Genomic DNA, 24,772 nt, shown 5'->3' with positions numbered 1-24,772 from the left:
CTAGCTGTCTGGCATCATGAGAGCTGCACCATTTGCTACGAATTGGTGGACCAGGTCTCCTCCGGAGTAAGTACTTTGCTGGATACCAGGTTTTCTCTTATATGATTTTGGCCTATATATACAGATCCTTCTGAGTGATATATCATTACAGTTGATAACATAAATTAATCCTAAGTAGCCCAAGTATTTATACTGACCCTCTCTTTCAGACTGCTCAAGCGGTCAGGGACGCCGCCCAAACCACCCTGAAGGCCTGGGTCGGCGGATTCGGCCATAACGTGACCAAGGAGCAGCCTTATATCCTTGATAAGAAGATGGCTGCTCTTGTCTTCCCCGGCTGCAAGTCGACTTCATACATTGACCCAGAAGTGGCAGCCCCTTACATCGCCACTATCCAGGAGCAAGTTGCCCAAGCTGTGGAGGAGCTGGGCAGTCAGGAGATCATGCAAGAAGTAGCGACTCTCAATTTGGACCTCGAGCCCATGGCGGTAGAGGCAACAGGTAGGAGGTTGAGTGAGGCAGGTTTGGTAGGGGCTCAAGGTTTACCTTTGAGCCATTCTAGATCTTCTTCCCCTGTCCCTTCTTCTTCTTCCTTCCAGAGATTCTCCGAGGATGGGCAATCGGTTAGACCGAAGTCCACCCAGGCAATCCCTAAAGTTAAAGGGAAGCGTGAGGTAAAGACGCTTCATAAGACTCTGTCCAAGAAGTCTAGTTTGGGTAGCTCTCAGAGATCTCCGGCTCACCATCCCGGAGCAGAGAAGCCCAAGACTTCTTCTTACTCAAAAGGGTCCAGAGGAAAGTCTTTAGAGACAAGGCTCAGCTCCTACCTGACCCTGAGCCTTCAACCTCAACAGGAGCACATCCTAAGACTCCCAGGGAGAAACAGGAACCTACTTCCTTTGACTCGGACTCATTTACTGCATATATTATGCAGCAAATGGGTAGTCTGGTAGGGAACTTGGTTCAGGACAAGTTCCAAGAGATGCTTTCCCACATCTCAGTCAATCCGGGCCATCTCGGAAAGGCTGGCCAACCAGGAGAACCTCATAGCAGGTCTCCGGGAGAACCCTACGACAGGTCTAGCTCAGCCCGGTATGGCAGCCCAAGCCATGCCGGACTACAATATTCTCCCTCCGTACACGGCGAGCAATCCCTGGAGGATATCGTCATATGCCCCCTTCAAGTACGGGATGCTGACGTTGGCGGACTGTGGAACTCGAAGGCTTGAGGACTTCGAGTTCCACCCAGCAAACCTGCAGGCCCCCTTCATCGGTTACGCCCGCCTTACGGAGGCAGCCATGAGGAGAGAGGATAAGATCCTGAAAGAAACTGTCATCTTCGGACGGGATCAAGCCCAATGAGACTGGCTAAGAAGCCTAGACGATTGGGACTGTGTGAATACCAGGATCCAAGTGTTTAAGGGCGCTTTCACCATGTTTGTAGTGGACGGAGAAACACCCATCCCGTTCACTACGAGGTGGCGGAACTATCCAGATCCCTCAATACTCTGGTGATGACCAGATGTTTCAGCCGTTACATACGGCGATGAACCTTTGTTTAAACTAATAGCCAAATCACATTTGCACACAGTACAATGTGATTTGTACGACTTCATCGTGGCAAGGCGTAACTGCAGGAAACATGTCCTGCAAGAAGCCACCATCCGTCATGAGCCAAATAAGTTATTGGCTGCTTTCAATCTGGGGGGGGTGGTGACCTTTTCCCCAGAATCGATTGTGAATTCAGTACAGTGTGAGGCTACAAGACTCAACCAGAGGTCTTAAACTTCGCTGGGAACTCTCCAGCAAAGGAAAACCTGAGTCGATTTCTTCATCCAAGAAGGCAAAGAAGCCTAGGAAATTCCAGCCTTTCCAGGCTCCCCAGCAACAACCAATGGTTCAGGCGGTTTCGGTCTCCCAGGTGCCGCAACCATCCACATCAAAGGCACAGCCTCAGCAACAGTTTCTGCTGCTGACATCTCCTCAGGGTCAAGCCTCCACCTCCTTTGCTGTCTTCCCGGCCTTCAACCCAGTATTTGAAGGCCAGTCGTTTCGACCTTTCAACAGGTTCGGCAGGGGTAGCAGGGCTAGAGGTGCCTTTCGCCAGAGAGGCGGCGGAAGAGCATCCACCCGGGGTAAGCACTTACAAGGAGGGCGAGGTACACGCCCTTCCCCGAGCCAGTGAGAACCCTCAGGTAGGAGGGAGACTGTTCCTCTTTCGTCACAGATGGAGGTTCAGCAGCTGGGCACAGAGCATTGTGTCCAAAGGCCTAGGATGGAGCTGGACCAAAGGTCCTCCTCCATCCAAAATCTTCTATCAACAACCGACAGCGGAATTGATAGAGTATGCCCAAGAACTCCTTCAGAAAGGAGTAGTGTCAAGAGTCAAGCATTTAAAGTTTCAAGGTCGCTTGTTCAGCGTGCCAAAGAAAGGCTCAAACAAACGCAGAATAATTATAGACTTGTCCCGTCTAAACTTATTCATTCGTTGCGACAAGTTCAAAATGCTGACTATCTCGCAGGTGCGGACCTTACTACCCCGTGGGGCCGTCACCACCTCTATCGATCTTACAGACGCATACTATCATGTTCCAGTGGCAAGACATTTCCGCCCGTACCTAGGTTTCAGACTAGGGAACCAGACATTCTCCTTCAAGGTAATGCCTTTCGGGCTCAACGTATCTGGACGATTGGCTCGTTTGGGCCACAAACATCAAAGAATGCCACAAAGCAACGGTCAAAGTAATTAAGTTTTTGGAACACCTGGGGTTTCAGATAAACAGGACCAAGTCCAGGTTGACACCGGACTCTCGCTTTCAGTGGCTGGGCATTCAGTGGGACTTGAACTCACACACACTATCAATTCCCTCGTCGAAGAGAAGAGAAATAGCCAAAGCAACCAGACAATTTCTCAAGTGCAAACAAACGTCTCGAAGGAGCCAGGAAAGGATCCTGGGCTCTCTTCAATTTCCCTCGGTAACGGACGTTCTGCTAAAGGCAAAACTCAAAGACATAAACCACGTCTGGCGCTCAAGGGCAAACAACAGATCCCGGGACAAGCTGTCCACTATCCCGGCGATACTATGCAAGCGCCTCCGCCCCTGGGCGGAGGTAAAAAATCTGTCGAAGTCAATTCCTCTTCAGTTCCCTCCGCCGGCATTAGTTATTCACACGGATGCTTCACTAAGCGGCTGGGGAGGGTACTCTCAGTACAAGAAGGTACAGGGGACTTGGTCCCTTCCATTCCGCCGGCTCCATATCAATGTACTGGAAGCTATGGCAGTATTCCTCACCCTGAAAAAACTTCAACCAGCCAAGAGATCTCACATCAAACTAGTGTTGGACAGTGCAGTAGTAGTACACTGCATCAAGCCATGTGAACCATGTCATGATAGCCTTCTCTCTGGCAACCAAGTACAAATGGCACCTGTCCGCCACACACCTAGCTGGAGTAAAGAACGTGATAGCAGATGCGCTTTCTTGCTCAGTCCCACTAGAGTCGGAGTGGTCCCTGGACAGACAGTCATTCAATTGGATCTGCCAACAGGTTCCAGGGCTGATCTTTTCGCCACGGAGTCAAATCACAAACTTCCTTGCTATGTGGCTCCCAACCTGGACCCTCTGGCTTATGCCACGGACGCCATGGCTATAGACTGGAATCAATGGAAGAAGATTTACATCTTTCCTCCAGTGAATCTTCTTCTGAAGGTTTTGAACAAGCTCAGGACCTTCAAGGGACGAGTCGCTCTAGTAGCCCCCAATTGGCCCAAGAGCAACTGGTTCCCACTCCTATTGGAATTGGGTCTCCGACCTCAACAGTTTCCCAATCCCAAACTATCCCAACTAGTACAAATGAAGACTGTGTTCGCTTCCTCAGGAATTCTCAAAACCCTAACTTTATGGACTTCATGAAGTTCGCGACAAAAAGGGATGCTGATATCGATCCTCAAAACATCCTATTCCTAGAATCGGATAAAAGAGAGTCGACCCTTCGCCAATATGACTCAGCAGTAAAAAAACTAGCTATTTTTCTGAGGAAGACCGAATCTCAAACCATGACAACCAACCTGGCTATTTCCTTCTTTAGATCATTATTTGAAAAAGGTTTAGCAGCTAGTACTATTACTACTACTAAATCGGCATTGAAGAAAATCTTCCAGTTTGGTTTCCAAATAGATCTAACAGACTCTTATTTTTCATCTATCCCTAGAGCCTGTGCTAGGCTCAGACCATCAGAGAGGCCTAAGTCTGTGTCATGGTTCTTAAATGATGTTCTCAAACTGGCCTCAGATACTGATAACAATTCATGTGACTTTTTACCCCTCCTGAGGAAAACATTATTTCTTTTAAGTCTAGCCTCAGGAGCCAGGGTATCTGAACTGTCGGCTCATATTAGAGACTCAGGTTCATATAAGAATTTTTACCCTTCAGGAGAATGTTATTACTTTCTCCAGATCGTCAATCTTTAGCTAAAAATGAGGATCCACTAATGAGGTGGGCCCCTTGGAAGATTCTCCCACTTCCTCAGGACCCTTCTTTATGTCCAGTTACTGCCCTAAGAGCATATCTTACCAGAACGGCCATAAGATCTTCAGGCCCTTTATTCATGAGGGAAAAGGGTGGTACCATTTCCTTAAAGGGAATTAGACAGCAAATATTATATTTCATTAAACAAGCCAACCCAGAATCGTTCCCCAAGGTACACAATATTAGGGCAGTAGCTACCTCAGTCAACTATTTTCAACATATGAATTTTGATGATCTGAAAAAGTATACAGGCTGGAAATCTCCGACAGTGTTCAAACTTCACTACCTCAAGTCCTTAGAAGCTCTTAAGTTTCCAGCAGTGGCAGTGGGAAAACACAGTTTCTCCTGACACTGCTCAAGTAGTAATAGTAACTTAGATCTAGATCTCCTTTCTACCTGCCTCACTGACGTCCTTCCTGCGGCTCTGCCACCATGTAGCCTTTCCTATGCCTTAGATGCCACATTTGTACATAGTTGTGATGTTTCCTTATTTTTATTTTAGGATTACTCACACGTAATTTATATTTTATGATATTGTATCTATCTTTAAGGTTAATATTAAGTTACTGTAATTAATCTTAAGCCTGTATTATAATCATCTCTAGTTCATAAGCTTATTTTAGATTATAATAATTAACCTTAATTGTTTTTATTTGATCCTTACAATATCTTTTATGTTCATTCCTCAAGCTTGTGGCCATTTCTCTGGTACTATTTCATGTAGCGACACGGGCTGAGCCCAGAAAAGGGATTTTGACGAAGGAAAAATCTATTTCTGGGCAAGGGCCCGTGTCGCCCAGTGAAATCCCACCCTTCTTTTATTCCCCACCCTTGGGCCCAAGCTTGACAGGCTAACTCCAAGGATGACCGGTAGAGGTGCTGGTGGTAGCGTCGGGGGGCGCTAGTAGTAGTCGTAGCTGGGAGCGGGCCTTGCATCGGCCCTCTCTGGTAGAGGGATTTCGAAGAGGGATGAATCTAAATGGTAAGAGACCCGTGGTAGTGATTTCACTCGCCCCAGAAACCATACTGACACCTTTTATATAAGGTGAGCGAGTCAGAATGTTCTGACATTTCCATTTCAGCCTTTTCTCTGGTATGTTAGCAATAATTTACCTTAGAAATGTGTGCTGAAGGGACATTTCACTGGGCGACACGGGCCCTTGCCCAGAAATAGATTTTTCCTTCGTCAAAATCCCTTTACTCTTTATTGTTTGCATATCTGTGAAAATGTCAAATACTTACTCATATTTTTCTACACAGTAGGGGTATTTTTAAAAACTATGCCAAATTATTAATTCATTTTGTTGATAAAAATTGTTTCACAGCAAACTCATTAAAGGTAGTCCCCTGTTAACGATGGGTGTTCCGTTCCTGGTAGAGCACCAATAACTGAAAATCGCTGATAATTATGGCAATAAATGGCGTTTCAGTGTCATAAGCGCCACTAAACTGCTTATCAGTGCCGATAAACTGCTTACCAATGTCAATGTGCCTACCATCACTGGAAATCTGGTTAATTAGGTTGTTAGCCAAGCTCCGTAAAACCAGAACACCGTTAACTGACTGCTGATAAACGAGAACTGCCTACTTGTAGTTACCCCACATTCATAGTTGTGGGTGTGGATTGTAGAGATTTTAGTTTACAAAAAATAAATACTTTAATAAATCCTAGGTTTATTAATATGTATACCTACACAATCACACAGTCATAGAACTAGTAATTTTTTAAATACTTTATACACAAAGAATTTTGTACTAAATATTCATTTATAATTCTTACTGGCTAATACTTATGCAAATTTTTAATGTACAATTAACAGTAGCTTAATACTACATGTTTCTTCTGTTGTTGAGAATTGATTGGCTTCTAAGAAATTTTACTCATTCTTAAGTATGAATTGCATAGGTTTTTTATGCCGACTCATTAACCATAGATTTCGTACATGCCAAATACAGGCAGTCCCTGGGTTATGTCGTTCCGGACTTCCGCTGCTTACCTCATGGCGCTGTTAACCACAAATTTTTCAGCGCCATGAGTGCATTACGGCACTGTTACTTGCTTTACAGAACTGTAACTAGACTTACAGCACTGTAAGTGCTGTTTATTTTCAATATAATTGTGATGATTTGGGTTAAGGTGATTTTCAGTTTACTGTTTGGCAATTTTCGGTTTACCGTGCCCTACTAGGAATGGAACCCCTGCTGTAACCTGGGGACTGCCTGTATACCTATCCCTAATGTTCCCAGTTTTAGTAACCATAGAGTATGTCATATATACTTCTCCTTAATGTTCCCAGTTCAACAAGTTTTTTGTCTGCCTGAAGAGGCAGGCATCATCTGGGTCCATAGACAAGTTTAAATCCTTTAACTTGCTTTTCTTGTAAACGGTATCTCAGGGAGTAAGAATCAAGGGCATGGAAGGAGGGCACTCAAAAGATTAATGGGGTTTTATGAAAATTCTTTTCTTTAATCACGGCCCCATCAATCAGGAGGTGCAGAAGCTGAATGCACCAGAATGTTTGCATTTGCTTTAAAAACACCACTTATTCTTCTGGATGGTCCTGAGGCTTTTCCATTTTACTTTTATCATTCTCAGAGCCATTTTAATCTCGACTGTTATGATCTCCAATTTTCCTTATATTATCTCCAATTTTCCTTATACCGTACTGTATTATGTTGATGATCTTCAGTTTATGCTCATTGTCTTCATTCAGAGGGTTGCCAAAATACGTACAGTCTGGTCCTGAATTATGCGTGTTCGAATTGTGCGATTCCCCTTTTATGCGGTCGTTAGTTCTCAAAAATAGATTTTCTGTATCCGCGAAGCCGTTCAAAGTCTGCAAGTCACGTGCCGCAAAACATATCAAATCTATTGTCTTTTTCAAGTATTTTAGGTATGGGGGGGGGGGGGAGATGCTTTGAAGAAAAAAAAAACTATTATTCCTCCAAGGGGGAATGCGAGAGAAAGATTTCCTGCTCAGCCATTAGCTCTGCCTCATGCATTTGTAACGTCATAGCGCAGTGTGTATGAATGATCAGTATCATCATTATGGCCATACATATTATTCAGATCTGCAAAGTGTATTCTGAGCATCCGCATCATGTATGCATCTGCCTGGAAGTCGAGGAGGAAGACCTATTTTCTCAAAAAAACTAAAAAGCTTGCCCTTGAGTTAAAGACGAAGGAAGGAGCAACTTCCATTTTGGCAGCAGTCGACAACTTGTTTTTTTCTAGGTTAACTTGTTTTGACTAACTTTTGGCCTTTGATCATTTATTTTTTTCTATTGTTGAAATAGATTTTGATGAAAATGACTAGTAAAAGTGATTAACAGAGAAGCAGATGTGTTTGAGAGAGAGAGAGAGAGATGAGGAGGAAGCAAGAGAGAGAGAGAAGGACGGGAGGAGAGAGAGGAGAGATTTTTTGACGAGGAGGATGGGAGAGACGACCAGAGGGAAGGAAAGAGAGATAGAGAGAAGAGAGAGAGAGAGAGAGAGAGAGAGAGAGAGAGAGAGAGAGAGAGAGAGAGAGAGAGAGAGAGAGAGAGAGACTCGTTTAATCTAAACTTTTCAAGAAACTGTCATTTCATGTTGAGTTTTTATCTTTTCTTTTTAAGAAATTGTAATTTCATATCAAATTTTGAATTTTCATCAGTTCTTTTACCGTAGAATTAATTTAGTATATGAAAATGATTACATAGTAAACGTGCCGGACCAAGAAACTGAGACAGGCGGCAGGCTCTCGTAACCAAGTTTGTTAGGTCTAACAGGAGTGAAGACACGCATGATCCGCCACTACCCAAAACCTGAAATGGTTCACAAAGCCTTTCTTCAGCAGAACTCTTCATGGAGGATTAGATAGAGGAGTTTGAAGGTTTTTTGGCAGAGGACAGGTAGAGGAAATTCTGTCCAAAAGGTTTTTTAAAGAAAATGACTGTATCGTACAGTACACTTGCACCCAACGGTGGGATTGTTTATGTGTGGGAGTTTCTACCATCCTGTGTATAATTTTAAACTTTTTCAAGTTATTAAAACATTTTTAAAGTTTTGTTTATCCATGAGAACAATTTCATATTAGAAAAAATTACAGTATAGTAATAGAAAGTATTGAAAATGGGTAGTATAAAATAGTTTGACTGGGTAAATTGCCATTCAACATAAGGTATATGTTTCGAAATCTGCAAATTTCCAATTCTGCAAGGCCGTGGATCGACCAACTTCTCGCATAATTGGGAACCGTACTGTATTGCCTTGTAGAGATGATGTGAGTAAGAGGCAGCCTCTGGGTACTTACTAATTTACTTTTATAAATTTCTGACAAGATTCATACTTCCATGAACAGAAAAGTAGTATCTAACATCAGAGCAACAGACAATTTTGCAGTCAAGTGTGTTTTCTCACATCTGAAAAAGAGTTAATAATTCTTTGTGCAGAAAAAAGTTCCCTTACATATTGTTTGATAGCTTCAGAGTTTTACATTTACAAATGGTTTTGGTTTTTCAAATGAAATACTGTAACTTCTGAAAAATACATGAAAAAGATAGCTTCAGGCAATCGTCTTGGGCTTGTGTTTTCTGGTGAAAGTTGATCTTGTTTTGGCAGGCAGATGCATCGGGGCCTCAATCAGGGCCTCCAGTACTAACCCCCCAAAAAGCAAATTATAGAGATGAATCGTTGTCTGGAATGTATGCTGGTTTTAGTCTGTCAATCAAAACTCAGATAATTTTTCCTGCTACTGGCATCTGGTAGCACTCGTCTCAATGTTGTAGGATGTGGTGCAGTCCAGAGTAAGCGGGAAAAAGAGGGGCGGATGTGCATCTGTTCCAAAAATGTAAAATTTGTCCGGCCCAATTCTTTTGGGACGTATGCTTTTTTGGCTGCTTTGTTGGTTGTGTTGGATCTTAAAATTGTTAATGGCTGTCCATAGAGCGCTTCCGCTGGCAGTGTGCTGAATGGTGCGGGGGGGGGTTTCCTTAGTAAAATTCACAGCAACTCTTTTCTCCATATTCCATCTTGACCCTTGACAGTGAGCACTGCTTTTAGGGAGTGGTGGAGATGCTTGACCATGCCATTTGCTTCTGGGTTGTAGACTCTTGTGTGATTTACTTATGTTCCAAGACTGGTGGCAAAGGAGTTCCAAAGGGAGGACATGAAGTTAGCCCCCTGGTCGCTGACCTAATTTGTTAACACTCTTTACACAATTTTCAGCGGTCTACTACTTGATGAGTGTCGCCTCCGGCCATCTGGTGTTTTGGTCAGTGATTGTGAAGATGTATCTGTACCCCTCAGAGGGTGGTAGGGGGCCCATGATGTCAACGTGAACGTGGGTGAGTCAACGATCACTTGTGCTGAAGTTCCATATCCCTGATTCTGAATGCCTTGTGACTTTGGATGTTTGGCAGGGAAGACATTCTCTAGACCATTTCTTAATGTCCATATTCATGGCCTGCCAGATAACATTCTGACAGGATACGGGCAGTGGATTGAAAGCCTTCTTCCTCATAGGTCATGGGTGAGATTGAAAGCCTTCTTCCTCAATGCCAACAGTAAATAGGGGTGAGGGGTGAGGAAGTCCAGTATTTGTTTCGCAGGCAATGGTCGTGTTTTTGTCACCTGTTGCGAAATCCCTCCACACGTGGGTGGGATTTTCTAGGCAGAGTTGCTGAAGGTCAATGTCATCCTTCTGGTCTGCTGCTATCTTGGGATATGATATCCCGATCTGGAAGGTGTTGATAGTGTTTCTGAAAAGGGCGTTTGCAATGTTGTCGGCGGAGCCCTTCAGATACATGATCATGTAGGAGAATTCTGATATTGCAGACAGGTGGCTCTGCTGATGCACCAACCAACAGTTTGGCTTTTTTGTGAAAGCTTGGACCAAGGGCTGATGGTCTGTTTGCACTACGAACTACTGCCCTTTAATTATCTCCTGGAAATTTTGGATGGCCTGGTGGACTGTTAGCAACTCCTGTAAAACATGGAATATTTTTTCCTGAAGAATACCAATGGATGACGACCTTCGCCCGTGCCGTTCAAATACCATGCTCATTGCTGTGTTACTGGCATCAGTTGTCAGGGTTAGGAACCTATGGGAGAGAGAGATAATTAAGGTCACTGCAGAACTAAGTGCTTTTTTGGCTAATTGAAAAGCTTTTTCTTGTTTGTCAGACCAAGTCAATGATTTTAATTTTCCTTTTAAGCATTCTTATAAAGGTGACATTATTTCGGCAAGGTTGGGTATAAAAGAATGGTAAATAGTAGTTCATTATGCTATTAAATTCTTGAAGCGATATGATGTTCTTGAGCCTTGGGAGACTGGTGACAGCTTAGATTTTTGTCGGCAGGGGTTTTATCCCTTTTGTTATTTATTTGATGGCCAAGAAATTCTGTTGTGTTTAGTGCCCATTCACATTTATTTTTTGGAATACTAGTCTGTATTTTCTTAGTTCTGTAGAACTTGCCTCATGTCCTGATGTTTTTTTGTAGTTGGGACTGAATATTGGAATGTTGTCAATGTGCATGACACAGCAGGGTAATTCTCTGAGGATTTTGTCCATGAGTTGCTGGGAAGTTGCTTTTACTTTTCAGAGGTTAAAACAGCTGTAGTAGTTGAAAATGGAAGTTCCTAATGGGATGGTGATGGTGGTTTTTCTGTTTTCTTTTGCTATCAGGACTTGGTAGTACCCTTTCAAGAGGTCGATTTTTGTAAATACTGTGGTTCGTTATATCGACGATGTTAGGCAGGGGGTACCTGTGGTGTTAGTGTCTTGAGGTTGAGCCGGCTGTAGTCACTGTCACTTACTGTCAGCTCTAAGTACCATATAGAGGGGAGATGCCCACAGGCTGGAAGCTTTCTGGCAAATTCCTGCATTTCCATTTCATGGAATAATTGTTTGGCGTATGCCAGTTTGTCTGGGGCCTAACATCTGAAGTGTGCATGAACTGGGGGGACCCTCGGTGATGATGTGGTGTATGACATTATGCTTTGCGGGGCTGGTAAGGTCGTGCTGGAGGGTCTTGAAATCTTGGTGGTCACCAGTGTAGAGGTGAGGTGAGTAAGAGACAGCGTATGGGTTCTTACTAATTTATTTTCACAAATTTCTGACAAGACATAAACTTCCACAAACAGAATAGTAGTAGCATCTAACATCAGAGTAAGAAGGACATACGTTTTATAGTCAGGTGAGTTTTCTCACACCTGGTAAACAGTTAGTAATTCTTTGTACAAAGTAAGGAAAGTCCTCCATTACATATTTTTTTATATCTTCAGAGTTTTACACTTACAAATGATTTTGGTTTTACAAATGAAATATATACTGTAAGTTCTGAAAATATATGAAAAAGATAGCTTCGGTCAGTCGTCTTGGGCTTTTGTTTTCTAGTGAAAGTTGGTCCTGTTGTATTGGTAGGCAGATGCCCAGATGGCCCAATATGAGCTCCACAGCCTAATATTTTACCTTTTAATTTGTAAATTTTTGCCTAATATTCTTGTGATGTAAACCTCCAAGACAAACTGTTTTAAAGATCTGGGATTATTGTTAAAAATAACACAAGATCTACCAGAACCAGTGTGTGTCTGCTCCAAAAAGATTCTTAGGAACCTCTCTAAAATTACTTTGATAAAAGTAAGTGAAAGCAAACATTTAAATAAACAGGTTAAACAAAAATTATTCCTTACATTTAAACAAGGTTTGATTAAACAAAATTTATTCTCTAAACAATTCACTGAAATGTCCACAACAGAAGAACCGAGATAACTGTATTTACAGAAAAAATGTCAAAGTTTGAGAGGACTGGCACACGTAAAATTCCTTAATTTTTAGTCCTATGTTGTTCATGCTGTGAAGGCTCAACATTCATTTCATCACAATAAAAATTAAGCTTCCTTTGATAATGGAATGTATGTATAATTAGTCTGTTTTAGCTACAAAACTATGGTGAAATTGATAGGGAAAATTACAGGATACGTTAAAAAATGTATGAAACTACCAGTTTTATATGTATTCACTTCTACATTAAAGAATTTATTGTGAAATTGCTTCTCACTATTGGTCAGATTGTTTGATGATTGTTTTCTTTGAAAGGTAACACCTACAGTTGTAAAAGATTTTTATTTAAAGAGCCTTATATTTCATGAAATGTACTTTTTATATACAGTATTAACAAAATTTATACAGGCAGTCCCTGGTTAACAACGGGGATTCCGTTCACGGCCGAGCACCAACAACCAAAAATCATGTTAACTAGAACATCACAATAATTATGGTAATAAACAGTGTTTATGATGCCGCAAGCACCTATCAGCGCCAAGAAATCGCTTATTGATGCCAATATACTGCCTACTGACATTGATAAACTGCTTACCACTGTCAAAAATCATTTACCAGCACCTAAAATCTGGTTAATGACATCATTAGCGAAGTGTAGTAAAACTGAAATGCCATTAACTGATGCCACCAATAATCAGGGACTGCCTATATAATATACTACTATACTAGTTGTATTGATTTTTTCATATGACCTCAAGCATTAAGGTAACATATGAACCATAATTTCTATATTCATACTGTATAGTGTTTCCCAGTAATATTCATATGTATTTAGCCCAAACCTGAGGAAAAAGTAAGCCTTTAAAACATTGTAGTAGTTATTGCAGTAATCTTATTATAAATAGCAAAAGTAAAAATAATTGTAAATAGCAAAAGTAAAATCTTTAACAAAGGAGGCAACAGTCCTGTTTGTACGTAGTGTATTGCCCTCAGTTTTTTTCATGCATTATGAAGGAATTTCCTCCAACCTTTGAAAATGTCTTGTAACTAAGTTTGTATCCTATACAGTTGATTCAGGCCTTATTAAAAAAATGTCATGTAATTGAATTTTGTATCCAGTCAGGCCTTATTAAACTGTGTACACAATGTGTTTCTAATGGTGACCAGGTACCAACTTTACAAAAGGAGTTAAAAACTATAGATATCAACACATGACGGACAATCAAGTAGATGTCCTTTAAATCATGGATAAAAATTGTGAATCATCATCTGTTCTACTTGCATTTACAGAAACAGTGTTGAATTGCACAGGAATACATGGAATGTGTACATATCCTTTTTCATATTTTTTCAGTTTGAATTGGTTTTTTAATAGACTGTGGTTGAATTGGCATATATACTTGTGAGTGGTTTTCTGAAGCCAGTACCCTCTTGGAAATACTCTCAATTTATCTTTTCTGTGATATCTGTGCATGGTTCTTCATTATTGCTGTAATTCTTTTCACAGGGACAGTTTGCGTAGAGGTTGGGAACTCCTGGCAATATGTTTGGCATTTTTCCCACCGTCAGAAAAGTTTGCTCCCTACTTGGCTGGATATATAACAAGGCATTGTGATCCTGCATACTGCGCCATGTTCCCAGATGTATCTAAGTGGCCTATTCATATTCAGGTAAATTAGGAAACAATTTTAGAATAGTATCTTAAAATGTCTTTAATATAGGTCAGTTATTACAGGACTGTACAGTTCAAATCAAAATTATTACTCTTTAGTAACCAAAGAGTATTTATTTAATAGAAATTATATCTACCTACATTATGATATATAAATAAACCTCCAATCATACATACCAATTTACCTTTTTGTAAATTCAGGCCAAGGTATGATTGTTTGCAGTACTCCTCAGTGACGATTTTTACTTTTAGTTGTACATTAAACTTAGTTATTGATAAAAATGATATAGTTTTTCCTTGGTGAAAAAATTAAGAACCCAATATATAACTATTATTATAAATTACTTTATTAAAACCCAAATCACATTGAGACTCAGAAAGTTTGAACTAACAAAATGGCAAATAAGCTAATATAAAGCAATGGCAGGTGAACATAGTGACCATTATTGAAGTTAAAATAATAGAATTATCAATAACATGTTAGGTTATTGTAAGGCCCAGCTTGCCAAATACAGAAGGCTTTCAAATTATTAAGTAATATGCTTTATAATTCTGAAAATACATGAGTACTATTGCAATATTTTTAAAAATCTTTTTACTCACTGCATACTGGAATAAGAAAACGTTTTTTTGGCAGTGGTGTATTCAGCAAACTCATGCAACCAAGAAATTTTCCCATTGCAGGTGGCACATTATGCAGGTGTGTGTAACAAACGCTTAGAAAGAACTAGTGTAAATGCCAAACGACAGCGGTTAAAAAAGCCTACCTTAGAAGAAATAGATTTAGCACGCCTACATATATTCAGGGCTTCCATGTTTGGAGGCACAATTGAAGAAGTAATGGATCTCCAAAGGGACAGGTAATTTTTTATTTTGTTCCATAGGGTACTCAGTCCGTGAATACCCCTGTGGTTGTTTACAAAATCACTAAATTCACTAGTAACTACTTCAAGATTCAGATGTTCATGCTTTTGATTTTCACTTTTTAAAACCCAAAATTTCTTCTGATAAGGATTTTAAGGTGAAATTCTAATTGATTAAACAATCACGGAAGGAAATTACAAGTTGCATAAGTGCTATAAAATAAACATGTGTAACTTTACTGCAGTTGAATTCAAGGTAGTTATTAAACCTGTAAAACAGTTCAGGAAATCATTCATGTTTTGCTGATGTAATAAGACCTTTCTTTGTGGTGGACTCTACTTGAGAAGAAAAAGCTTTTTGCCTACCACACTGCTGTACCAATTCTAAGGTTTCTTGGTTGATATCACACATCATAAGTTGAGGCTCCTTTTGTATCCTTAGTTTCCTCTGCCATCTAATCCATGAAGAATATTACTGATGCCTTATTCCTCAGATCTTAAGGAAATTGTGCAACTTTTTTCATGTATCATAATGTAACTAAATTCCTGGACCTCTTCTAAGGTAAAGAAATTTAATGTCTTGAGGGAATGAGGTCTCTTCTTTCTCGTATTCACTAATCATCATCAATATCAGTTTTATGTCAGGGCAGTCATTTACAGGGTTAGATAAATAATAACTGAGATTTATACTTTTAGTGTTAACTTATCCATCTTTAAGTAAATTTTAAGTTCACTTGAAATTGCAGTCTCACATCAAGTCAGTAACTACCTCCTAGGTATTCATTACTTTATGGCCTGTGGGGACGTTGGCAAACACTTGAGGACATGTTACCAAATGCTTAGAAGATAGGTGCTTGTATAACCGGGCAGACATATTCCAATTTCTTGGCTTTGCAACAAGAATTGTATATCTCTAGGTAGACATTGGAAAATCCCTTTAAACCTTAAACGCCGAAGCAGTAAAAATAAAAATCTCCCCCGAATTCCGGAGCCGGTTTTGAGCGAGCGCGGAAACGGAAAAAATAATTTTTTCAAAAAATCACAGCGCGCTTAGTTTTGAAGATTAAGAGTTCATTTTTGGCTCCTTTTTTTGTCATTGCCTGAAATTTAGTATGCAATCATCAGAAATTAAAAATAATATCATTATCATATGGTAATAATGCGATATATGGTAGCGAAAAAAAAAAAATTCATACATAATTGTATTAAAATCACGCTGTGCAAAAAACGGTAAAAGCTAACGAGTTTCTTTTTTTTTCGTTGTATTTTACACTAAATTGCAATCATTTTGATATATAATACATTGTAAAACAATAAAAGCAACACCGGAAAAATATTATCACAAAATGATGTACGAATTCGTAACGCGCAGACGTAAAAAAGTTTTTTTTTTAAATTCACCATAAATCTAAATATTGTTCTAGAGACTTCCAATTTGTTTCAAAATGAATACAAATGATTGAATATTACGATACTTCAAGAGTTTTAGCTTACAATTGCGTTTTTTCGACCATTTCGGTAGAGTCAAAGTTGACCGAACGTGGTTTTTTTTTCTATTTATTGCGATTTATATGCAAATATTTCGAAATGAGAAAAGCTACAACCTTCAAATATTTTTCCTTTTATTTTACATGAAATTGCGCACATTTTCATATATAAAACTCTATGAAATGCCTAATATGAAATGGAGCAAATTTTCCGAGAATTCGATGTACGCAATTCGGAGTTTTATGGCGGAGAATCCGCGAGCGTAGGGAAGGAAAGTTTTTTTCATAAATTCACCATAAATTGAAATATTGTGCTAGAGACTTCCAATTTGTTGCAAAATGAAGGTAAATGATTGAATATTACTAAAATATAAGAGTTTTAGCTTACAATTGCGTTTTTCGACCATTTCGGTAGAGTCAAAGTTGACCGAACGTGGTTTTTTTCTATTTATCGTGATTTATATGCAAATATTTCGAAAATGAGAAAAGCTACAACCTTCAATTATTTTCGTTGTATTCTACATGAAATTGCGTACATTTTTATATATAAACTTTATGAACGGCTAATTTAAAATGGTGCAGACATTACCACAATCGCACGTATGATTTTTTCGGAAGAGTTACCGCGCGGACGTAAGGAAAATTTTATTTTTTTCATAAATTCACCATAAATCGAAATATTGTGCTAGAGACTTCCAATTTGTTACAAAATGAAGGTAAATGATTGAATATTACTAAAATATAAGAGTTTTAGCTTACAATTGCGTTTTTCGACCATTTTGGTAGTCAAAATTGACCGAAGGTTGAAAATTTGTCACATCATTTTTTATATGAAAATATTTCAAAACTGATAAAAGCTACAACCATGGGTTGTTTTTAGTTGTATTGTGCATAAAATTGCGCACATTTCCATATATAAAACTTTATGTAATGGCTAATTTTAAAATGGTGCAAACATTACCACAATCGCATGTATGATTTTTTTTTGGAAGAGTTACCGCGCGGACGTAAGGAAAAAGTTTTTCATAAATTCACCATAAATCGAAAAATTGTGCTAGACTTCCAATTTGTTGCAAAATTAAGGTAAATAGTTGAATATTACTACAATATAAGCGTTTTAGCTTACAATTGCATTTTTCGACCATTTCGGTAGAGTCAAAGTTGACCGAAGGTTGAAATTTTGGCACTTATCGTTATTTATATGGAAATATTTCAAAACTGATAAAAGTTACAATCATGAGTATTTTTTTTTGTTGTATTCTAAATGAAATTGCGCACATTTTCATATATAATACTTCATGTAACGGATAATTTAAAACGGTGCAAAAATTATGTCAAAGTGACGAAATAATTTTTGAGATTTGTCACTGATACTTTTTAGTGCGATAATAAAGAAATTCGCGCTTGCGCGCCTGCGTAACGATTGTAAACAAAACAACGCCTTGATCCGTGAACTCCCAGCATCCCCAAGGCGCGTGATTCAAAAGTTTTCGGCTGGTAGGCCTATAAGTATTTTTTCCGCGAATTTTTAAAAAAACTTTTTGAGCCGACGTATGGTACGTCCATTCGGAAATCGGAGGAGATTTTGACTCGACGTTTAATACGTCCATTCGGCGTTTAAGGGTTAAACTTCATTGATCCTGATTATGGTCTGTAACATAAGAATCAAAAGGGCCCTCCTATTGTGTGGACTGGAAGCTCCTCTCTTTAACATAGTAAAAACAGCTGTTCATCCTTGAACAAGTTTTGGTGTACTTCTTTCATTTAAATGGAAAATGCAGTGTTTCTTGATCTCATTATTTTAGCCCAGTTTTATGGGTACTTTACTTGCACCATTCTAAGATATAGAGATTTTTGTAAAAGGTCACATGCATTGGGAAGTATGGCTATACATATATATCATCTGGTGGACAAATGTGTGACCTGTTTATCTTTTTTTAATTCCAGGAACTGCTTTATTTGAAGACTTTACTTCAAACAAATTTGTGATTTGCAAGTGCTACAAACTTGTAATTTCTCTAAATGCCATTTCCTTCTCCAGTCCATGTGAATATTGTTTTTTGAATCAACAGTTTTGTGGTTGGTGGATTTTCCTGAACGTGATAAATTTTGTGAATTTGGTATTTTTACTGTAAAAAGTAATTATATATATATTTACAAAATTTCAAACCTCTTCTTAAAGTAGTTTAATATTTTTTATTTAATGTTGTAAAAGCAATTAAGAACTTTCAGGCATAAAAACTTATAAGAGTATTTATCTAACAAAAAGCCTCATCTTAACAGGTATCCTCATCGACGACTGCCTTGGGTGCAGACAACTTTGTCTGAAGAAGTGCTTCGTCTACAGGGAACTAATACTGAAGGAATATTCAGAGTTCCAGCAGACTTTGATGAGGTAAGTACTTATTAGAATGGTATAAAATGTGAATGGTTTGTGAATCATGGGAACATTTGTGGAAATGTACTAGGGTTTGACAAAGTTACTTACTTGAGGGAAAGCTGTACCAAAGAAATATTAAATTTTGTGGATCTCATTCTTAATTTCATCATGAAAAATCACAGTTCAGCTTTACTGCAGTTATTATTTTATTCCATCATGATAACTCAATAGTCAGTTTTACTGCAGTTACTGTTGTCACTCAGTAAATGCAAAAGACAACTAGTATTGATAAAAATTTACCTTGCGAGACATTTTTTAACTGTGTATCTATATCCGTTGAATAATCGTATAGTGAAGGTATGTTTGCAACTTGCATGTACTGCTATATTCCAGTTCTTAAATGTTTGAGTGTGACAAAAATTCACCATCTATCTCTTCAAGTATCATGAGATTTTAACATGGACCATATAAACAAAGGTCAGGAGTTCATATCTCTGGTAGAGATAAGATTTCAAATAATTTAAGTAAGGACTGCTTGCTTCTTTTCATAATTTAGTTACGCATTAAAATGACAAATTTTTATGACAATTTGTATTTTTCATAGCTACAAACCTGAGGTCTTAACAATAGGATCATTTCTAGCGCCTAGCTGGATCCGGTTAAAAAGCAGATGAAAGCAAGGAATCTTGTGATATCTGGCAACACATGCGTAGCTCGGGCCAGAATTTGTCAAGGATGACACAGCTACACCAGTCTTTTCTTTGACCGCCTGGGCGAGAGTTGTGTTAACCTCTCTTGGCATTTTCCCGGTTCATTGCCCGTTTCATTTCTTTTAGTGTGTGTGTGTGTGTGTGTGTGTTGCTTGGTATTATGGCTTCTTCTGCTCTTTCTTGGCATCAGCATATGTGCCCCGGAGTTCCTGGTTTTCCGTGTTCTCGCTTTTTGGCATCAGCAGTGACCAACCCTCACATCACATGCAGTAAGTGTCGTTCAAATTTTTGTACTATTACGAATCCGTGCACGGAATGCCGGGCATGGCCTAAGGAGCAGTGGAGGTCATTTTATGGCAAGAGAGAACATCAGAGGGTTTCGACGCTTCCTACTTGGGAAGGTTTCTCGCCTTTTCCTGATGTTTCGTCTCACACAGTAGTCAACCCCCATAGTAGTGTTGTCCCTGCATCTCCTTCCTTTTCGTACATTGATTCATTGATGGAAGTATTGGGAGGTCGCCAGGGTAATATTTGTAATGTAGCCGCCTCTTCCTCGGGAGATTATTTGGTTCCCATGAAGGGTGAGGCTTTTTCATCAATCTCTTTCTCTTCCAGTGTTGGAGGCATCCAAAATGGCAGCGATTTGGAAGCCCTTCACATTTACTTTTAAATGTCATTGCAAGCTTAACCTATGAAGGATTCTATTTCCTTAATTGTTTCTTCTCTGTAATTGGCCTTACCTGCCTAATTATATCCCATGGATATACTGTACAGCCACTGTCATGCATCTTAGGACTATATCCTTAGGAGAGAGCTGGAATTGGTCTTTGAATCTCGGTAACAATAGGTTGCTTTGGCTCGTGATTGACAGGTCTTTGCAGTATCAGGGGAGGAAAATCTTACACAAAATGGAAGATTTAGAACCCGAGGACTTGAATTAAGTTGAGGATAGTCTCCCTAAAATCCACTCTTCATAATTCAATCACCATGTCCAAATTTTTTAAGGAATCCTAGAATAAGAAAACAAGGAGCCAAACACTTAGCTATTTCTCAGGACCAAATGTGCTGTCATTTGATAAGTACCCAAAAAAAAAGAAATAAAGAGAACTTTATCTTTCCTATAGAGAATGATGCTATAATCCACTGGTTCAAACACTGTTAACTAGAAATGTGAGAGCCCTTCCTCCAGACACAAATAGTCTCATCACATATTCTTGCCTGGAGTCGCAAGAATTGTCTCTGAGAAGAGCACCTAACACAGATCTAGCCAAAATACCACGTAAATACCAGATGCAGCCAGACTCATAAAGCATTTGACTCTAAAGCATTGAAGGCTATACTTTCCTGTCAGTGTTTTTAGGGGCAGGTCATAAGTCACTTGACAGAATGATGACTGTTTAAAGAGGATTCCTCCAGAATGTAGTATCCCTTTCATCATGAAAGTGAATGGGGGAAGGAGTTTGCTTTACCTACTGGAGGAAAAAGAACCAACAGGTCTGCGGGCCAAGTTGTTCTCCTCCAAGACAACATGAGCTAACTGTGACCAATGTAGCTTGACTGACAGATATGCTACAGAATTAGAGCAACTATTTGTCATTGCATTTGTTCATGAACTTGATTATCTGTGGAGGGTAACCTCAATTGCTTGCCACCCATAGCCAACTTGTAGAGGAAGCCACAGGCTGGCAAGCAGTTGAGGTTACCCTCCATATAAGTATAATGAAGTTCTTGAATGAATGCAATGACATAAAAATAAATATTTGCCCTAATTCTGTCATTAGGGAGACCTTCAAATGGCACCAGATCCCCAGTGGAATGAGTCAAGCCTTTCACAGCCATAGAAAGGACTCTCAAGGGGTAAATCTTTTGACTCTTTCACCTTCTCTGGGTAAGTACAACACGATGCTGGAATCACTTTCCAAGGTGCTGGAAAGATATTCTTTGAGCCATTGTTTCTGTTTATTTTAAGAATTTGAAATACAGGCACAGTTGAAAAGGGGAAGAATGAGACCAAGCATTTATTACTTTTCTATCTACCACAGCACAAGAGAATGGATCAGATCACCTTTCCTCACCTGCAAAGGAGGTTGGCATGGCCTTTAAGCCCCCATTACACGTATCCGGTTTCCTACTGCCAACCTGGCCTATGGCGCCGTAGGAAAATTCTGGCCTACGGCTAGAGTTATTACACGTATTTGAACGGCCGGTGGCAAGTGGGTGAGTGTGGCACTGTTTGTGGTGGAGGAGTGACATGTCTTCTCTCGACGACAATCTCGTTGCTATTGCTCTAGCGTGCTGTTTGAAGGTGAAAACAAGAAAAATGAAGATTTGGTCCAAACATTGGCTGCGTAACAAAAATACTCTCATGTTAACTTAATGAAGGAACTAGCACTAGCAAAAGATGACTGGTTTAACTACATGCGAATGGATCATGACACATATTTGGAACTCTTAAGTCAGGTATCACCTTTAATAGAAAAAAAGGACACTTGCATGAGAGAAGCAATTAGTCCACATGAGCGTCTTTCAGCCACTTTGAGATTTCTTGCTACAGGAAGAACATATAGCGATCTAAAGTTTACAACAATTATATCGCAGCTTCTCTCAGTGCAATAATCCTAGAAACATGTGCAGAAATCTGCAAATGTTTAGGCCCAAAATATCTGAAGGCAAGTTTATTTTGCACAAATAACTAATTTCTTGTTTTAGTATGACATTCATACCAGGTTAATTTAAAAAAATAAAGAAGTTTCAAACTTTATTCCAGAGTATCCAAGGTTCATAAATGTACAGGTGCAGCCTCAGACTGATGTCATACCATACGGTGAGCAATTACACGCTACGTCCTCAGTCGTGACGTACGACGGCCGTACGGCCAACTTTAGTACTGGCGAAAGTTCATCCGGCCGGCCATGGGTGAGCGTTCATACGGCCAATTTGCTATCACACGCTCCGGCTTGAACATATGCTAGCGTCGCGACCGACGGCGCCGTAGGAAACCGGATAAGTGTAATATGGGCTTTAGTTGGGAATCTCTCCTGTACTAGGGAGTTGTAGTGCCTGCCTGTTTCCTTGTGACATTCTTGAGGAGTGAAGAGCCTCTCCCCACACCCTTTTGAAAAACTTGGCATGCAGAGAGAATGCTCATGAATGTTTATGAAAGTGATGTCTGTGGTTAGTAAGGCCTTGAAGATCTCTCACAGCTATGCTCCCTGGAGACAGATCTGGCATGAGATGGCCATTTGGAATTGCTACAAGAACATTTAGATTTTCTGTTCCTCTTCCTCTGTGAGGAACAAGTTTCCTGAAAAGGAAGATAACAATAATGAAGATGAATAGAAAAACTGCCTGGACCTTCTATTTCTCTTCACATGTAGCACACTAGCTGTCCACTGACAAGAACTTTTAGGAGAAAGTACTAATGAACCAGAAAGTATTAATGACCTAGGCTTCTTTGGAGGAAGAGCAGCACGAAGGAAGAACCATGTCAAGTGGTTTTGCATGCTGCATGGTAATAGCTTGCATCCCACAAGTCATGCTCTGCAGTCACCTTATTTTCAACCAGAACTGTGACCACAGAAGACTTGAGAGATGAGCTTCCTCTGTTCTCCATCAAACTATCTAGAGATATAGAAAAAGATGAGCTACCTTAAATACTTCGTTTAGGCCAAATTACTTAAGATACTCATTGGATGACAACTCATGAGGCTTCAACAAATCATCACTTATCAGAGGGGAAGATGATGCAGTGGGAACATCGCCCCAAAAAAGTTTGTGCTATCAGGCTAAGAGTGACAAGATTTCTTGATTGGGGAGCTAATCCTTGGCTTGCAAGCACTCTCAGAAGGTGAAAAGGGTATAGAAAACAATGAGAGAGAGGGGTCTTGGCCAGATCCACCAACTTCACCTGTAGAGTGAAAATCCCTGACAAAGAAATTGAATAACCTCAACAATTAGAACAAATTTCATGAGTTTACAGATGTAGGAGACATGAAGCAGCCACTTGCTCACTCACAACTCTTAAATCTACATTGCTCTTGTTTATTCTTTGTGAGAGAAAAATACAGAAATTGAGACAATAATCCAAAATAAAGTAGAAACAAAAAACCAAGGAATATAACCTCAACTGTGTCTGTCTTGGGGAAAGGAAGAGAGTCGTAGCACACGTCCTTGCAGTAAATGGTCAAAAGATCAAAAGTGATGTTCTGATGGTAATGGAGGGATGGTTCCACCCCCATGATAATTTTTGTAGCTAAATTGTTGAATGAATGTAGTTACATGCAAAAGATATTCCCCTCTTAAAAACTGTTGGGTTGTACCTATTCCTATTCCATAGGAACAATGTTGATATGACTTAAGGCTATCGGCCTGGGGGTTTGGGTTATCATAAGCTATCTTAATGAAAATTACAGTGCTAATTTTTAGTGTATAAAGGAATGTGTACATAAAATTTTTCTTGAATAGGAGCAAAAATGTATTTTTTGTGAATATATTTTTTGGTTTTTTAATACATATTTTCCAAAATTTTGAAACCCCATGCCACCATTATTTATCAATCAATTTAAAAAATTTAAAAACCAAATCAAAGTTAATAGTATAGAGAACAAAAATGCATGAATAAAATTGTCAAATTAGGTTTCTTTACTATGAAAAAAATAAAATAGCACACAGTACCAAAAAACAAAATAATATTAAATATTATATGTAAAAAAAGTAATACAAATAAAAAATAAAATTTAGCAGCAAAATTGTTCCCAAATATTCATTGACTAAAATGCTTTTTAAAGCATTCAAATCCATTCATAAATAGCTGAGTTATAGAGATTTAATGTATAAAACTGTTTTGAGAAAAATGCAGTGAAACTTTGTCTTACCGTCATACTCAGAGCTGTCATGAAAAGCCTAGCTGGCACCTGGTCCCCTCTTTTTTCAGAGATATCTCTTTACCCCTCTTACGCCGATTGGACGTATTAAATGTTGAGATAAATTGTCTCCCGGGTGCCGATTGGACGTATTAAACGTCGACATAAAAATTTTTTTAAAAATTCGCGGAAAAATACTTATAGGCCTACCAGCAGAAAACTTTTGAATCATGCGCCTTGGGGGATGCTGGGAGCTCGCGGATCAAAGCGTTGTTTTGTTACAATCGTTACGCAGACACGCAATTGCGAATTTCTTTCTTATCGCACTAAAAAGTATCAGTGACACATCTCGGAAATTATTTTGTCACTTTGACATAATTTTTGCACCATTTTATATTAGCCGTTACATGGAGTATTATATATGAAAATGTGCGCAATTTCATGTAGAATACAACAAAAAAAAACTTATTGTTGTTAGCTTTTATCAGTTTTGAATATTTTCATATAA

The 24,772-nt window shown here is 39.3% G+C and overlaps 1 protein-coding gene across 11 annotated transcripts in view; it reads left to right on the top strand.

Annotated features, from left to right (window-relative positions):
- LOC135212107 (serine-rich adhesin for platelets-like) overlaps positions 1 to 24,772 on the top strand; it is a 640,572-nt gene that overhangs the window by 595,516 nt on the left and 20,284 nt on the right. For all 11 annotated transcript variants that reach the window (XM_064245493.1, XM_064245502.1, XM_064245501.1 and 8 more), the window contains 3 exons: positions 13,798 to 13,960; positions 14,647 to 14,822; positions 18,596 to 18,707. In XM_064245493.1, the coding sequence (XP_064101563.1) occupies positions 13,798 to 13,960; positions 14,647 to 14,822; positions 18,596 to 18,707 (451 nt within the window). The remainder of the gene's footprint in view (positions 1 to 13,797; positions 13,961 to 14,646; positions 14,823 to 18,595; positions 18,708 to 24,772) is intronic.

The sequence above is a fragment of the Macrobrachium nipponense genome, chromosome 40 (assembly GCF_015104395.2).
Source record: "Macrobrachium nipponense isolate FS-2020 chromosome 40, ASM1510439v2, whole genome shotgun sequence".
NCBI lineage: Eukaryota > Metazoa > Arthropoda > Malacostraca > Decapoda > Palaemonidae > Macrobrachium > Macrobrachium nipponense.
Note: the sequence above shows the minus strand (reverse complement) of the source record. Positions and strands in the feature narration are given on the sequence as shown.